At 36.1% G+C, this 18,467-nt stretch overlaps 1 protein-coding gene across 1 annotated transcript in view; it reads right to left on the reverse strand.

The window, feature by feature from the left end:
* MYBPC1 (myosin binding protein C, slow type) overlaps positions 1-18,069 on the reverse strand; it is a 70,579-nt gene extending 52,510 nt beyond the window's left edge. Inside the window, exons 1-8 of the mRNA XM_015591446.2 lie at positions 17,982-18,069; positions 14,917-14,958; positions 7,600-7,638; positions 7,045-7,080; positions 5,291-5,398; positions 3,565-3,713; positions 3,112-3,229; positions 1,580-1,631 (exon numbers count right to left, since the gene is read on the reverse strand). Coding sequence (XP_015446932.1) covers positions 1,580-1,631; positions 3,112-3,229; positions 3,565-3,713; positions 5,291-5,398; positions 7,045-7,080; positions 7,600-7,638; positions 14,917-14,958; positions 17,982-18,069 — 632 coding nt within the window. The remainder of the gene's footprint in view (positions 1-1,579; positions 1,632-3,111; positions 3,230-3,564; positions 3,714-5,290; positions 5,399-7,044; positions 7,081-7,599; positions 7,639-14,916; positions 14,959-17,981) is intronic.
* Between the last annotated feature and the right edge of the window lie 398 nt (positions 18,070-18,467).

Here is an 18,467-nt window from a genome sequence, read left to right on the forward strand (position 1 = left end):
ATGTGATATCAATATAATATAAAAATGGAGCTAGTGCAGAGCTTTTTAAAAGATGCATTCCTTTCTGTTTTAAAGGGAAATCATTATAAGATTTTCATTTTCTTGTTGATAGTTATGCCATGTAAAATGAATTCTTCAAAAATTTGTCTTTGAATTGTTGGGCCCTTTATTAGAAAAGTTTTAAATGCTTTCCTGTTGAGAAATGCATCTTAAATTAGGCATGCAGCCATCTTTGTGATTTCTTATAAACTCTAAATAGAAACTATAGAGCTAACACTTACTATGGCACTACATGTTTACTTACTTGTTTAATTTTTTAATGAAGATTTTGTTTCCTGCTCTTTACAAATGTTAGTTATGGTTTCTAAGGAAAGAGTCTGTGGGTTTAAAAACAGTGTGTATAAAATGTAAGTCATACAAATCAAACTCAAATAATGTGTTTTTAAAATTTCTTTAATAGCAAGTATTTGGAGAAGACCTTTTGAAATAAACACATTTCTATTTCTTTAAAGCACAAAATTTGGTAGATTATGTTTCTCTCTCCTAAAATACAGTCGTGCGTGATATGAGCATAGTTTCTGACCTCTGCGTTTGCTGACCATGGGGTGAATGGAAGGTGTATGGACACTAAAAGGATTTGAAAATTATGACTTTAAAAAAATACTAATTGACTGATCAAGTAATATTAAATATCTTTTTAAAGTAATTAAAATTTTTATTTATTCATAATTCAGGAAGGAAAATGTGCCTTTTAATTATAGAACAAATCATTGTTTTGTAGTAGTTTTGGAAGACTTTCCTTACTCTACAAAACTGTATGTGGATTTAGTCATAGGAAGAACAAAACATTTGCTCTCATTTAGGAGTTTATATTACGGAAGAATTAAGTAAGGAAGAAGATAAAGGCAAGAAGGGGCTAGTTACATTTCTCATAGACTAGAATTCTTTTTTCATTTTTCTTCCTTGACCTTCTGATTTTTCAGCCTTGGCAGTTGCAAAATAAATCAAATAGGTATCTATATTTGCCTTTCTACAGTAGTTTTTATTCCAATGAAATCAGTGGTCTTTCATTTTAGATAATTAAATACTTAAATAGTGCTAACTTCAGTAAGTAGCTATTTAATTGTGGCTTTCTGGATACATTGTTTAATAGCTCCATAAATAATTTCTAAATGAAAAGCAATATAAGTTTCTGACATTACTTAACTGATGCTATATAAGGTGTGTATCTTTATATATCTATCTGTCTTGGCCATTTGATGGGAACTAATTCAATTGAGGAAGAAGCCACGTATGAATATATTGAAATTGTGTATTTATAAGGCAACTATGAAACCTGCAAAAATGGAAGCTTCACCATAACAAGAATATTCTTAGGAATGATCAGTACATACTTGATTTGGCCTTAACCCCATGGCTTTTCTAGAACACTAACTTTGAATATACAATATGTTAAACTACAGTGAAAAGATTTGTTCTCATTTGGAATAATAGAGGGTAGAGGAAGGAAAAGTGTGTTTTGAAAATCCTCCACTTTTGTGTTATACAAGAGCTACCTAGATTCCCCTTTTGAAGTTACCTTCTCTTGAAAGCAGATCTGATGTCAATGCTTGGAGTAGTCCCGGTCGATTCTTTGAAAGAAAAGAAAACAATAAAAATAAATACCATTAAGAAGGCTGTTTTGTGTTTAGTTCTTTTCCAGGCTGTGGGGATTCTTCAGATGGAAGGAAAGCCAAATGAAATGGGGCTGGCTCTACTCCTGGGTGCCTGAGCTGCCGAGATACCATAACTTATCCTACTTCACACAGAGTCAATGAAAGGACCTTAGAAGTTACCTTAGCCCATTATCGTTCCACCTGCCTGCCCAACAGGATCACCTGATGAACTTAAAAAAAAAAAATCAATATTCTTAAAAAGCCCTTCAAGTGATTCTCAGAGATGCCTGGCCAGGTTGAAGAAGTGCTGACCAGGACCAGATCCCTCCTTAATACAGAAATCTCGACAGCACGTTCACCCATGATCATGTAGCCTTTGCCTGACATCTCTCAAATGGGAATTTCATAACCTTCTGTTGTATCTACAGAGCTTTGATGAAAGAGTTTCATCTAATCTTAAGACAAAATTCACCTCATAATTTCCACCTTTTGATTCTAATCTACCTAAACACATCCCAAACACATAAAAAAAGACCTTTTCCTTCTTCTGTGTGACAGTTTCCTCTATTTACAATGAGTCATATATGCCCGACCTCCTTCAGCCACACATTCAAGCTGAATAGGGTGTGGTTTCTGAATTTCCCACCCTTCTGGTTACCCTACTCCAGAAGGGACCCTAGGTACGGTGCTAATGGCTGGAGACATTACTCCAAATGTGGAATAAGTAGCATGTTGCAGAGAGTAGTAGCATTTCCTTAACTCAGATTCCATAATACTTGTAATGGCCCAATTTTAAATTATACCAGCTTTGCCTTTTGTAGCTATATCACACTTTGGATTCTTCTTAAGTTTGTGATCTTAGCTGCCAGGTTAACTTTCCCTTTGTATACTTAGTGAAGTGTTTTTTTCCCCAATCTACATGTACGACTTTACATTTATCCTTATTAAATTCACTCTGAGCAGTACATAGAGCATGTGGATGGAGAACTTCCATATCTGATGTTAATGCTTCTAAGAGAAATCCTGCCTTCCCCCTGAGTATCTTGACATCCTTGTACCATGTTAACTTATCCCCAAACCTGCGTGGGAATAAGTGGACCCAACGAAACTGGTACGTTCAGTAGCAGCAAAAAATGGCAACAGCCCTTATCTGAGAGATTGGAATATAGATAGCATGGATCTATTGGAATATAGATAGCTATTGGAATATAGATAGCATGGAATATAGATAGCAAGAGATAATTTGGCAGTAAAATCCCCAAATTCCATTAATAACTGGTCTCATAACAATTTAATTCAGCAGGCTTGCTGAGACTGCCACAATCAGAAACACACAGTTTTAAAGGAAACTTTATTTCCAAAATTTCATAGTATTGAATGACCTTCTTCTCTTCCATCTCCTCACACTCCATTAAAAAAAGACATCACATTTATCCAGACAAGAAGGCTCTCTTACCGTGTACTTCAAGATCGAATGAACAGCTGTCAAACTTATCCTTATAGGTGACCTCACATCTGTAGTTCCCTGCGTAGTTCTCTTTGGCCTTGATGATCTGCATCTCGAATGTATATACCTGCAACGAAATGCATCCGGACACATTTCAGCCCTTCCTTGCCAACAGAAAGATGCCATCACATTTCACTTAGTTTCCAAATTCCTCAGCATTGCCTTAAAGACATGTCTGTATCTGGAGATTCCAGTATAGTTCTCTCAATAGAGGTGGGGTCAATGTGCCCCACATCCCCTGGACACAGCAGGATAAGCACGATAGAGTGTAGACACCAGAAACGATAAATCCAGAGAATTTTCTGGAACTAAAATCTCTCAAAGCTGAACGTGAACATGACCCCTTACCCACACAGAAGGAATGAGTTAGCCAAGCTCCTGTGCCAGGAGTCGGGGCCATACCCGAGTTTGCCTTTCGAAGGTCTCCTTCAGCTGCAGGTGCTTCCCAGCTTTGCTGGCCAGGTCCATCCATTTTCCTTTGAACCACTTGATAGTAGGTTTTCTAAGAAGGTCTTCAGCCTTGACTTTGGCTATAAAGGTGATGTTTTCACCTAGAAAAAGCACAGGCGATTCAGACTATGGTTTAAAAATTGCCATTTGTCTTGCTCTCAAGTAGAAAGAGTCACACAGGAGCTCACTGTATATACTATAGTGTGACTGATACCCCTGGAATTGTGCAAGGAAATGGCCCTGATTTTTTTTTTTTTTTATGAGTACTTCTAGAATGCTACAACTTGTGCTGCTTTTGAGGTTTATGGAGCACAAAAGGAGCAATAGGTTAATCAGTTGAAACAATTTTTGTTTGGTTTCATATGAAATAAAAATTTGAAAACCCACAAATTATATATATTTATATAGACAGTATATGAATTTTTCAAACCTTTTTTTAATAGGTAAGTGATGGGAAGTCTGGAATTATAGGAATATGACTCAATAAAACTGATCTTTTAAAAATAACCCTGTCTATCTGTTTGAATCGACTGATTACTGATTAGATCAAAAGGACATCAAAACCCTAGCCCAGGGGCCAGCCCAGCATCTTAGTGTCTTCCAGAAACATGAGGCGAGCAAACATTTTCGTTCATATGCAGTGTGTTTCTACGTTCTAGACCTGAAAGAATACAGTCAGCCACGCGCTTAGGTGCATAATATTTGGTTCAGTGTCAAAGACTAGTTTTGATCTCAATATATTTTCAAAAAAATTATTTAGTGAAAATTCCTGGACCCCCATGTTGTTCTCTAACTTACCGCCCTGTTTATTTCCTTCATGGCACTTAGCTTTTGTGATTATCTCTTTGTTTAATTTCTTGTTGTCTGCTCATCCCGCTAAAACTGTGAGTTCTGAGTGCTCGCATGTTACAGGAGGCATGTAATCAATATTTCTGAATGAATATTTCCAAAGTTGAACCATCTGTTCAACTAGCTTCCTCTTAGATGCTGTACATTATGATTTAGTGTGTGTGCAGATTCGTCATTATCTTATGGAATGAGATGTGTCATAATGATAGTGAACACTGGCTCAAAGCTTTAAGATATGCCAGGCACTGTTCAAAGTACTTAATAGGCGGTATTATTTCCATTTGATAAATGAGGAAACTGATTCAAACCCAACCTGGTTCCAAGATCCAGGCACTTGACTACTACATGCTAAAGGGTACTGAAAGGATAGCTGTCACTCACTTTTTCAGGTTATATAAGCAGGGTTTAATATAGACAAACAATGGATTATTATTTAGCCATGAAAAGGAAAGGATGGACTGATTCATGATGCAACTTGGATGGATGTCAAAACATTATGCTAAATGAAAGAAGCCAAGCACAAAAGGTCACATATTGTGACCTTTTCATTTATATAACTACCCAGAATATTTATAGACATTTACAGAGACAAAGCAGATCAGTGACTGCCAGAGGCTAAGGGAAAGCAAAATGGGGAGTAATTGCTTAATGCAGGGAGAGGGTTTCTGTCAGGGGTGACCAACATGTTTTGTAACTAAATAGAGGTAATGAACGTACAACATTAAGTATACTAACAGCCACTAGCTCTTCATTTTAAAATGATTAATTTTATGATATGTAGACTTTACCTACATTTAAAAAAAAGCAAGATTTAATTCTTGGCACTCACCAACTTTCACTGTTCCTGTCTGAGGCTTTTCCACAAACAGCGTGGACAGAGAGTTGGCATTCTGCTTGTCACGATCCTCTGTGCCAGGTGATTCGCCAAGAGACCAATCTAATGAGCAGAAAGGAGGAAAAGAGTCATTTCAGGGCCAGGTTTTTCACAGGCAGACTTACCTGGGTTTGTTGTTCTCATCAATGCTGAAGCTATTTTTTGTCTAATAAACCTGGATAAATGTAATGTCATTCTTTCTGTCCATCTCCCCTGTAGCCATCAGTAGAGAGTGACAGATTCCCATTCTTACAGGGATGTCTCTTCCATGATGGGATAAAGGAACATTTTCTAGTTCTTAGAAATAGTAAAACTTTTCAGGTAGGTTGTTACTCTGTCTTTGTTGGCAGCCATGGTTCCTTTATTTCCCCATCTTACCTGTCCTCTGACAGATAAATAATAGTGGAAGTATGTTAAAGCGGTACTCTCAGTATTTTTCCAGGTGACCGACTATGAGGCTATATCTCTACAACAACAGGCTGGGATGGGTCAGTTTGCAGGTCAACAGGGAAGAGTCAGACAACAAAGCTTGGCCTGGTATTTGTAAATTCCTTGCTATTGCATAATTAGACATTCTATTAGTGTTATGTAGATGTAGCCATAGTTTGACAATTAAATAACAGGTCATGACCTACAGCTACGAGTTTCCAGAATACTTAGGAGTGTCCTAAAAGGCGGGTAGAGGAAGAGAAAAAAAAAGAAAAAAAACTCTTTGAGGCTTTCCCATGAAGAGAGAGAACCTGGAAATAAAGTTTATTTTACATTTTCTAGTTTGCACTCCATGTGCTTAGCTTGGATTAATCGTCAGTCAGCTCCAATGTGGAGGCTAGGAGAGAGAACTGAAGGTAGATATCCCCTCTGTCTCCAACAGCTGAATTCAGAGAAGTTCAGTTTCAGCTGCTTAATAACTGAAAACGAAAAAAATGCATGGGTTGCCAACTCTACCTGTTAATGTTTCTTGAAAAGAAGGAAATACAGATTTAGTTATTTTAGTTGTCATGTATCAATCATGCTTAGTACTTCTGCCCATAGGAGACCATCATTTTTACAATGAATTATACAATGTAGTTACATGATTACACAATTTTTTAAATAATCAAGTTGATGTTAAAATTCTATGTTGTGTGTGTCTGTGATATTAATAATAATAGTGAATAGTGGTCATTTATACTTGGAACATGAGGGTAAGACTTTTTACTTTTTTGTTCATTTCTGTACCTACAAATGCCTGCAAAAGTGCCTGGCCCATAAGAGGCTCACAGTAGGATCATAGTAGGCCCTCAAATTTGTTGAGTGAATGAATGACCTCACAGTATTATAGCACAGCTGACAGGATGCATTGTAGGTGTTTTATCAACTGTATATGAAGTTCTATAACAATATGAATTATCATCTTCAGCACACCTCAAAATGGAGATTTTAAAAGTTTCTTAATCTCTGTGTATTTCTCAAATGTTAAAATAATAATTATAGTAAAATTAACAAATCTGTATATATGTAGCTAGATTCTTGAATTTGTGTGTGCTTATCATGCAAAATTGTTTCTCGATACATTAGTTTTCTTGTAAGAGGAAATGTAATGAAAGATTGCTATTTGAACTACAAACGGAATAAAACAAAAATTAGATTTAATACAGCTTCAAAAAATGAGGTCATTAGTGCTTGTATTAGGATGGGGTCGGGACGCCTTCCTCCAGGCGCGTGCTCACCTGAATCTTTTCTTTCCAGGGCCCGACTACCCAAACCTGAAATGAAAATGTGATTTGGATGCTGCAAGGGGAAGCGGGGTGAAAATGGACTGCTGACTTCAACATTCTTGGCTCCCCCAAACCCTCTTCTGATGATGGGGAGAAAAAAAACTAGAAGTTGGCTTGGATGGAAAATTAGTAGAGCTTCGACTATGAAAATATCTCTAAAAATACGTGTTTTATTTAAATACCAATAATAAAATAAAAGAATCTTAATAGCTAAAGAACAGGAGTCAAGGGTACATAGTTGCAAATGGAAGACAAACATGTTGTTGCTCCTGAAGTTTATATCCAAGATTCATGAATCTTACTTATTTCACAAAGGAATCTTGTTTTTTAAAATTTTCTTGCGTAAAATAAAAACTTGACATTAGAGCCAACATTTTCCCTCTTTGCACCTGCACTGGCAAAACCTGATGCCCCTGCTCTGAGCATTGTCTTAGCAAAGTGCTCCTCTTTTTCTTTTCCTTTATGCCAATCGATAATAAATAAAGAAGGGGTTGGAATCATTCTAACCTGGAGGCAAGGCATTAGGTGGAGAGGCTTCCTCTTCTTCTGAAACAAGAAATAGGAATACAAAGTCAAAGAGAAAAGGACTTTGTCCCAAGTATCCTGAGAAAAGAGAAATCTGAAAAAGAAGAGCAGAAACTACACAAAACACTTTCAATGGATGAATAAGCCTTAGAAGGCTTGGTACCTGAAAGATTAAATTTGAGTATTTCAGGCAAAAGAGAAAAAACAAATTAAAAGGTGAGCAAGTAGGGTAATTCAAATGAAAATTAAATTAAATTAAAAATTGAAACTCTATGCAAATGTTTTATGTACTTGTAGGTTAGGAAAAAAGATGCTAAAAAAAAAAATATGACCTTGATGAAATCAACAACAGAGGTAGTTTTTATGAGTTCTTATTTTATAACTAAAGTCAACTACAGATATAATTCATATACCACAATCATTTGGACACAGATGGAAAAGTATATATGTACTGTTTGAGAACTTGTTACTCCTAACCCCAAAAAACTTGTGATTAATTTCCCTTCTATTTTTAATAAACAAAAGTCAACATTAACTAACATAAATCAATTTGTCATATTTACTAAGTTCTCCAATGATTATTTTAGAAACTTTATAAGCATTTCTCCAAGATTATATTGATGTTGGCCAATGCTGTATATGATGTTGGCCATGTACATTTGTAAAATTTAAAGTATGTCCTCGAGTGTGCATGTGTAAGGCATTGAATAGTCCCTTTTTCTAAAATGTCTGAATTTTAAAGTATCTTCACATTTTAGATGCTTAAATAGGCATTTGGTGTTATCTGAACCTCTGCCTCTCTCCCCCCAAAACATGAGGATTAGTGTTAGTATAAATAATAATAACCTTTGTACTTAAAATACTAGAATAATTGTGGATGTCAAAATATAGATTTATATGACTATTTAAAATAGGATACAGCAAACACATGCACATAACTGTTAATTAAAAAGTGCTTTAAAATTTTGTGAAAAGAAAAAGTAAAATAACACATTTTTGTATAATCTATTAGAATATTTATCATAATTATTATTTACTAGGCTGAAATTCCTTTTTTAAGAGTATCAACCAGGGATAGGTTTTATTACTTTTTAAGAAAATAATAAAGTAATACATAGAAAACCTAACGTGATATCTTCAGAACCCAAGAGGTGATTGACTAGATACTATGAGAGTTAAGATTCTTCAGAGGAAGATTTCTCTGGTCAAAGAAGCTTGGAAAATGTTAGGCTAAATAAAGTTAAATGCTTGTATTTTGTTGTGTTTCGTGTAGGCATTTACTGTGGGACATCGCCAAGCCTTTGCTGTGCCAATATGCACTGGCACTGGGGCGTGGCAACAGAAATGATACAGCAGATAGCATTTCCCAAATTTAGTTCATTTTGAATCCCTTTCTCCTAGAATATTGATTAACATTTCACAGAATCATGTGTTTGAGGGAGTATAGGTATATCTGGGCTATTAGCAGAATTCTGCATTTCAGAAGACTGTTAGATAATTAAAATTTTACATAACAAAAAAGAAAATACCTTACACTTTAAAAATATTATTTGTCATAAATTTAATTCAGTGTTAGTATTTTATTTTTTAAACCAATTTGAAGACTTTTATTTACTGAACTATGTGGAGAATCTGGATTTAAAGTGCCATAAAAATTCTTGAAAATAAAGTTTTAAAACTCAACCAAATCCTAGAAAGGAACTTCCTTTATTATATGTGAACCAGAAAATAGAACCGTTTTGAGTCAAATGAACATTTTACATAGGTTTCGTGGTTGTTTATTTGCTTGTTTTATGCTCGGGGCCTCCTGAATCCTTGAGTTAATTGTTTAGAATGCTAAGTGATTGAGGAAAAAGAATTCACATGCTTTCATAAAACTAAAATGAAAAGATAATCTATTTTTTAAAGCAAAAATTTTATGAGTGAAGAGTTTTAGTGTTCACTAAATGGTAAGACTATTTTGGGGAACATGCACAATTATTTTAGACTGTTGAGGCACCACATATTAAAATAGTGCTTTAAAGTGTCATGGAACGATCTAGATAATCCAATGATACTTCCAAACAGCAATTACTTCTTAATTGACAATATTTGATTTCTTTTACATTCATTTTTAAATTTGTTAAAGTGCTAGAAAATATAATTGACAAGTTCACTTTTTTCCTTTTTATAAAAGTAGCTTTGATTCTGGCATCCCTTAAGATTAGGAAATGAAGTTAAGCTGTTGGGATCCTGACCTGGAATTCTTGAAAAGTTGCCTGGCTGTATTTGGTTAAATTGGATGAAAATGAAAGTTTTCATTGTTTTTCTTTACCATGGAAAAACAGGTTCTACTGCTAGAAGGGAAATTGAATATCCAAGTCTTTTGGGTTGTGCCTAATTCAACAACACATGTATGAAAGGCATGGCATCATGCAAAGAATATTTTCAAAGAAAACAAAATAAAAAATACAATATGTAAGTCATATTTTCTTTTCATCTATTTAAAAGTGGCTACAATGACGATGAAAACAAACACATCTGTTTTTGGCTCTTTAGAATACAGCATACATGAAGACACAGACCCAGAGCAGCAGAGTTATGTCTCCTAGCTACATAGAAGGGAAATTTACCAAAGCAGAATTTTATTTGTCATGGGAAAATAGCATTTCTAAAACTGTAAAAATAATTCTTTTAACAACTGATGTTCCCAGGGAAGAATGCCTAGAAAGTAGAAAAAGAAATTAGCCTCATATTACAAGCTGGAGATTTTAGGGGGTACACATGAAATCTGAAATTCAAATTTAGAGATAGTAGAATGTGTACATTCTTATAATTTTCCACACTCTCAAACATGAAATAACTTCTACCTATGATTGATTTAAGTTGCCTTTTTAAATTAAATTTTTAAGTAAAACAAACTAGAGACTATCATTGAGATTTTAGAATAATTTTAGAATAAAAATTAAAATATATATGATTGTAAACAGTTCTCAGTTAGATATTTTGATTTAGACAAATTTATGAATTCCTCAAGCAGGATAATCAGTTGTAGCAATTATTGGCATACGTGACCAAAAATGATAACAGTAACAGCAACCACCACCCCATATAGAAGTCAATAACATCAGAGCTGACATTAATTTGTGTTTTGAAGCGTTTGATTATTTTATCATATTTTCTTAATGAGACAATGCATGCCTTCACTTTTTGAAATTTTGAAATCAGCCTTCATCTTATAATAAATATGTTTATTTAGTAAATTTTTCTCCCAAATCAACTAAATCAATGTTGCATCTTATAATGGTTTTGTTTTAAAATTGAAAAGCATGATGATATTAATTTTTAACAAAGTTCATTATGAAAAAATATGTAATTAGAATACATACATAAAGCACAGAAATGTTTTAGTAGACAGTTGTCTGATACTTAAAGGTAAAATTGCACAAAAATATTTTAGCATGCTAGTAAGAAGTACCAAGATCATGTTATTGCAGATGCAAAGGAACCTAAATAAAGAAAACAAAGTTTTAAATTATTCTTTTAATTAAAAAAAAGATCATATTTAGGAGAAATTTGCTGGAACTTCTGTGGATTCACTTCCTCCTCTGCTAACCAAACTCATGTCAAAGGAATGATGCTTTATCTCCAGTTATGTGAGATCTTTAATATACACAAGTTTCATTTACAACAGTTTATGTGATAATGTTAATGCCTGGAAAAAAATGGTTTTTACTTCTCTTGCCACGATTACCAAAAGCAGTTGTTCTTCTGGAAGAAAAATAAAAAGAGGCAGTAACTATCCCAATTGGGCTCACCAAAAAAAATATAGACTATAAATTAATAAGATGCAAAAAATAAAAATTAAAAAATATACATTAGAACACGGGCATTGAAATGAGTACTGATCTTTAATGTAGTCTCTGATTTTAATGCTGCTGGCACATTTGCAACCATCCACATGACCAGTTTTGACACTTCCCACAGGGCCAATTGTTGAGCCACAGAAGAGACTCAGTCTCATTACTCTCTGTTCACACAATGCTGGTGGACCAAAAAAGTATGATCCCACTTGAGCACCCACATTATTCTCTACTCATGGCCCTCCGTGACAATTGTCTGCTTCCAAAGCTGAAATCCACTGTCCTTGATGGCCTTTCTCCTCTCTAAAGCTCCCTAACGTTGGCTCCAGGACCCAGCGTCAGACCCTGACCTGGCACATAGCTGCCTCTGAATACTCTCTGAATAAATGAACTTTAGAATAAAAGACAGATCTTTGGCCCCGCTGAGGATATAAAAAATAATCTATAACTGCATTTTATTGACTCGCCAACTGTCATTATTCTGGAAGAATTCTAAGCCACACTAGCATTATTTTCATAAGAACGTTACCTCCCTGAATGATTCAAAAGGGATTTGCACATCTAAATTCTGGTATTGCTGTTTGGTTAAACACATCTTTTATTGCCATCTCTATTGTTTCAATTCCAGGACAAAGTGGGCGGTATTAAGGAACAGGATAGCTGGATGGACAAGTCCAGAGGCAAATAAACAAACCAATAGTAAAGCCCCTTCCTGGGAAATCAGCTGTTTCCCAGACAGAGACTCTTAGTAAATCTGAAAAGTTGGCAAATCTACTCGCAGGCACCACTTGTAAGACTGATGTCAGAACCAAACAACATTCTGTGGCTACAGAACATTTCCAGGCTGTTGCAAAATGATTCAGGCAATCTGGGAAGGATATTAAGGTTGTGTGGCTATGAATAATGTTCCCAACAGTGACATTCTTGGAGTTATTAACTAATATACTTCAACCAATTAGATAAGGGACTAATTAAAGTATGAAAGTATACTAATATCCAGGCGTGACCATTTTCAATTGCTTTAAGTGAGTTGGTCTGTTCTGAGGAAGAGCACTCAATGCACAGCATCAATGTCTCATTCTGAACCTCTAAGAGTAGGTGTGGGGTGATCGTGGGATCCCCAGCAAACAAAAATACAAATGCATCTAGATTGCCAGTTTCTGTATGATCGGCAGCTAAGCCAGCTCAGAAATTCAATTGTTCATTCATCCTACAGGTATTTATTAGGAAATTGCCTTGTGCAACTCCTTTCCAGACACTGGGAAAAAGTTGATGAGGAACCCAAAGAGATGTTAAGACAATGTGCTTGACCGTCAAAAAGCTTACAGCCTGTTAGAGAAAGGAGTGAACCATTAATATCTGATTAAGTGGAGAAAAGAGTGATTGAACAACAGAGACAATAGGTCCAAGAGAAATCAGGAAAAGGAAGGAGAGATGAAAGTCAAGGGCAAGCTGTATAAAGGAGTGAAAGTTGAGCTGAAAGGTTAAAAAACAATTAGATGGACTGAGGGTAGGGGGAGGGTAAAGGACGAGGAAGGACGTTCTAGACAATGCTGGAGAAAGGTCTGTTGCACTTGTTGATCTTGTTTACGTTCACGCAGGTCTTCTTTCTCAACCGAGGCACACATGCACCAATGTTTATTGTGTCTACTTTTTGCTTAAATATTTTTTTTGAAAATTTTCTGTCCTTAATGAAAGTGGGTAATAGCCGAAAGGTTTGTGTATTTAGAAATAACTTCTCTTTATCTACTGTCTTTTTTAAGGGATGTCGCTTTCTATCCTAAATTGATTTCCTTCCTGGACATGTAGAGCAAATATATACATTGCAGTTTATGTAGTTGGGCATGTGACTGCATGTGGCCATGGCTTTGCTTAACTTTTGCAAATATCAGAAAAAAATGCCACTAATTTCAGGATGCCCTCTCTAGTCAGCTGACTTTGCTTTTTCATCTAACTGTATTCTGCTTACAGAAAAAGTTTTTTATTGATTGGTTGATCGGTTGATTTTAATATACAGAAAGATATTTTCTCATTTAAGCACACAAATATAACATGATGACTTTTCAGAATAAGGGTCAGGCATAGGCTTTGTTTAAACTTTGACAGTTTGCCCTCTGAGATTACATCATTTGCTTTGTTGGTTGAGCCTTACAGCCTGGCCCAAACTCCTTTCCAAATTTGGAAACAGAGGTGTATGCCATCAGCCTTGTAGAGAATAATGTTACAATAACTTTAGCCAGGATGCCCAAACATCCTTGAACCATCTTATGAAAGGAGTTTTAGGAGTTTGCACTGTCTGCATTCCATAAACAAATAACCTTCAGACTGTGGCTCAAGTGGCCAGTATTAGAATTCAGGTCACTATCCATGGGAGCCACTCAAGGTCGAGGACAAAGTGAGCGTACTAAATGTATTCCTTTATGAAAGCGTAAATTCAAGTTAGCTGAAGAAAAGTGGTCCAATGGACTGAAAGAAAGAAAAAAAGTATTTTACTAATGTATAGGAGACAATAATATCATAGGAATTAGGTAATGAAACATGACATAGTAAGAACAGAGAGATACTTAACATATTTTTGAGTGGTGTCCGGAAAAAAAGAAAAAAATTTTATTGTAGTCAGGAAATAACTGGTTATTCTAAAACTTAAACTATGTTATTAATTACACAAATTAAAAAATGAACTTATAAATGATAATACAAAAATATAAAGCAGAATCGTCAAATCTGCCTCTGCGAAAACTTTCTTCTGTTGAAGACTAATGATCCTTAGTTTAAGACAGATGATCAAAAATTACAAATACTTCCACCATGGGGAGACGAAAGAATTAGTATTTCACAGATCTATCTGATAAAGATTATCCATTTTTTAAAAAACTGAGCTATCACCATATAAAGTAAAAACAGAATTATATTGCAGGAATAAATGAGTTTACAAATCAACAAGGAGCAACATGATGTTTCCTCAAGGTTGTCTTGTCCATCTACATAAATCATTATATAACTCTACAAAATACATAGTGTTACAAAATGAGATGCTAGCCTTCAGAATTACTAGTGAAACCTGGAACAGCTCACACAATAACATGAAAACATTCAATTAAAGAAAAATCTGGGCAATCCAGATAATTTTCCAAATTCGTATAATCTTAAAAAGACCAGACACCTCTTTTCTTTCACATACACATTTGAACTTAGACAATACCAATTCATTTACTGGCATCTCAACAAGTGTTTGCTATATTTTTATCATTGTTGTTTTTCTTTTAGAAATGTGTGTAATAAAGCTCCATTTGTCATTATACTGACTGAGTTGAGCAGATAAGATACAAAGGAGGGACACTTAACCGCACAGACGAAAGATAAAGAGAAATTCCACGGAGCTGCCATGGTAATCATTACTGACCTCTTTCCGCTTCTAATTTTATTGAACAGTCTCATTCTTTCACCCTCCACTCACCTTTTGGTGGTGCAGTTCCAGCTTCCTTCTTTTCATTTGGTTCTGTGTGGAAAGTACAAGCACATTTTAAAAAAATGTCTTAAGGAAAGCATTCTACTGTGTGATGAGCAATGGGGTGGGGGGAGAAATAAATGACAACAGACAGATCATAAATGATGCTCACATTTATTATGCTGTACATGAATGATGAATTTGGGAATTACAATGTAGAGTCACATTAAACTTAATAACAGCAATTAATTTGATCACGTTTGAAGAAAGTATACATAGAAATAACATAATACAGATTTTTGTTCAAATACACTTAGCTGCTGTTATAACATGCAAGTGGATGTTATAATATGCTGGTATGGAATGAGTATAATATGTGAGTCGTGCTCCAGTGGCACAATTGGTGAGCACACGATACTTATAAAATATGGGTCATTTCTTGTACACCCCAACAAAGGAACTGACTTTTTAAGGAAGTTTGACCCATGTAATGGTTCTAATACTTTGGACTTCTAAATAATATTAGAGTAAGGAACCAGTGTATAAAATTTGTAATTGTATAATAGTTTCACATTTCAAAATATTTTGGGTTGAGCTGAGTGGCAATAAATGCAATATGAAAGCAGTAAAATCAGATTTTGTCAGTTGAGACCATCTAGTTTGCATTTGTCTCTGTTCAGAATCATGTTAATTTAGATACCTGTAAATGATGCCTGACTTTTGGTATATATAAGAAAATAATTGTTTCAAGCATGAATTCTCTCTTTTTCTGATTGAATAGAGATCTGAATCTTAGTTAATTAATAAAGAATCTGGGTGGAGACTTGTTTGAGCAACAAGAAGTCAGTATTGTGCAATGAATATGGAATATGGCATAATACAGGAAATTCTACAGTGGCCCAGTGACGACTACTGATCTAAAGTACAGAAGGGAAAGGTTATGTCTGTAATGGCCTGCAGGTTTTCAGTGTACACATGGCAAAAATAAATCTGTAAATGCAAGAAGGAAACATATCAAAGAAGTTCCTAAGAAGAACGTCACACATTTATACTGGTTAAAAGAAAACTAAACTTGAATTTGCCCCTGTTTAAAACTCATATGGCACTGAGCCTGTTCTATTCATTTTGACACATAGTGATACTCTTCTATATTACTTAAGGGTTTTGAGTGTGTGATCCAGTATTCTTAGCTGGACAAAGGGGCTCTTGTGAGCAGTTAGATTTCTCAAATTGCCTTCCTGAAAATGATCTCCAAGGTGGGAGAGCTTCATGATCCCCTTATAAATTTCCATGCAAAAAGGCCACCAGCAACCGAGGCCTTATTCAATTCCTGGTTTCCACTGGGCTGGACCGGTCTACAGCGGCCTCCCATCACTTGCCTTCACACCACATTGTCAATTCAAGTAACATGCGTTAAATCACATACTGCCTTGTGAGATTCTTATAGTTTTGCCTATGTTTCATCATAGTGGTTGTTCTTTGCTCTGTATTTTATTTTCTACTTGGCCGTAAGCAAATCGAATAAAGGGAAATGTTTTCTACTTAGAGTTCCCCTCTACATCTGGTACAGTACGTTTGTACCTTGTTATCAATAAATATCGGGTAGATAGCTCTGTATCCCTCTCAAGGGTTAGAGCAGAGTTGTGCTCATGGTAAATACCCTATGGATAATTCCTGAATGAATGTCAATTTCTCATCCCGTTCAAGGAGGAAGAACGTTGAGAGAGGGTAGTTTGGTATCTTCATAAGAAAATGCACAAAATTTTGGTTTTCTCCAGCTTGGGGGTTACTTGGCTGGGCAGACAAATGATTCTGGAGATCCAGCTTGGGAGTTTAACTTTCCATTTGGGCTTGCCATTCTTTCAATCCTGTTTGTTTTTTTGTTTTTCTGTTTTTCTCCTTAGAGCTATGTAGTTATAAAAGCAGACTTCACCTGTTGTGTTGCTGGGCACTGCCCCTACCTGTGAAGGAGTTCACTGAACTGATATTCTTTGTCTCTTTGTTTTTTGTTGTTGTTGTTGTTGCTGTTGCCACCTGGTGAACAACAAGGTATTAAGGAACTGGAGAAGTTAGTTCTGATCTTGAGCCTTAGAGGCCACCGAACATTTGTGGAAACTCTCCGAGGAATTTTTGGAGGTGCTCGATGGTAGCATAGTGCAAGTTGAGAAGGGGCTGCTGATCTTCCAGGGCTGAGATGGGACCCGCTCCCCATGCTCACAAGAAAGATGTGGGTTTTGTTTGCCCTTAGCTGCATGCAAAAAAGCACTGCGAATCCTTCAGCCCCGTGGAGGCTCAGCACTAAAACATGTGCATAACCTCAACCTTGGCATAACCCCAAGGGTTTTATAAGTATATGATGTGTCATCCAAACAATAGTAAACATGAGAGCATTATATGAACATAACATATTATTATTATTATTATTATTATTATTATTATTATTATTATTATTATAAACCTATCACAACTGTGGTCATTCAACTTCTCCGCAAGAGTAAGATTAAAGCTCACAGCTTCATTGAAGGCCAAATCATGCTGGAATAGACTGGGGCCACGAAGGGCACTGGGGCTGGGGGTGGGGCTGGGGCTGGGGCTGGGGCTGGGGCCGGCACTTCATTTTCTAGAAATAAAAAGAGTAATGGAAGTGTTAGGCTCACATATCACAGAGAAAAGCTACTTTCCACAGCCCCAGGCTGCAGTCACTTTACTCCAGGCAGCCACTTTACCTATAACTATAAGACGGATGAAGCAGGAAAAGCATCAACCTGTGGCATCAAGAGGCCCAAGACACTGCCTTCCGGTGTATGGTGTGAGGTGAGGCTTTAAATGGTATTATATAGATTTCCAAGAGGTGGCATAGCATAGTGATGGGCAGAGCACAGGTAAAATGAGGATCCAGGTGTCCTTGCCACTTACTTATCCCCTTGAGCGGGGCATTTAATGGCACTGAGCCTCTTTCTGTTCTCTGGAAAAATGAACACAGTGACACTTATCTTATATGCATGAGGTTGCTGCGTGGATGAAATGAGACACGGTGAGTGGCAAGCATGTCCCTTAGAGCCTAAGTCACTCACCTCTGGTAGAGCCTAAGGTGGGATTGGTGCTCGATAAATGAGACCTCGCTTTCCTCAGAGAACAAGGACACCACAGTGTCCCCGACATCATGAGACTAACTTTCTGAATGTTCATGAAACCAAGGTCCCCTGACATTGCAACATTTACTTTCACAAGATGAACCACTATTCACTGGAAAACAAAATCAACCCCTCTCACAATCGTTTCCGGAAGTGCCTCTGCCGGCAGTAGATTTCCACCTACACTCGTCCTGCATTTTCAGAGCTTTGGTTTTAAGGTTTTGTACTTGGCTTTGGATATCTAGAATTATAGAGAAGAATGGCAGTAAAGCCTGTGAAAGAAACTTCTGTTAAAAAATATCCTATGTCTAAGGAGCTAACAGCATACCCCGTGACCAAAGGGCATAGAATTTCCCCTGCTGAGTCCCCACAGATGCCCAGAGCTGGGAATTAGTGACGTGTGTGCAAACCAGCTGCTCTCCTCCA

Source organism: Pteropus alecto, unplaced genomic scaffold (assembly GCF_000325575.1).
Source record: "Pteropus alecto unplaced genomic scaffold, ASM32557v1 scaffold94, whole genome shotgun sequence".
NCBI lineage: Eukaryota > Metazoa > Chordata > Mammalia > Chiroptera > Pteropodidae > Pteropus > Pteropus alecto.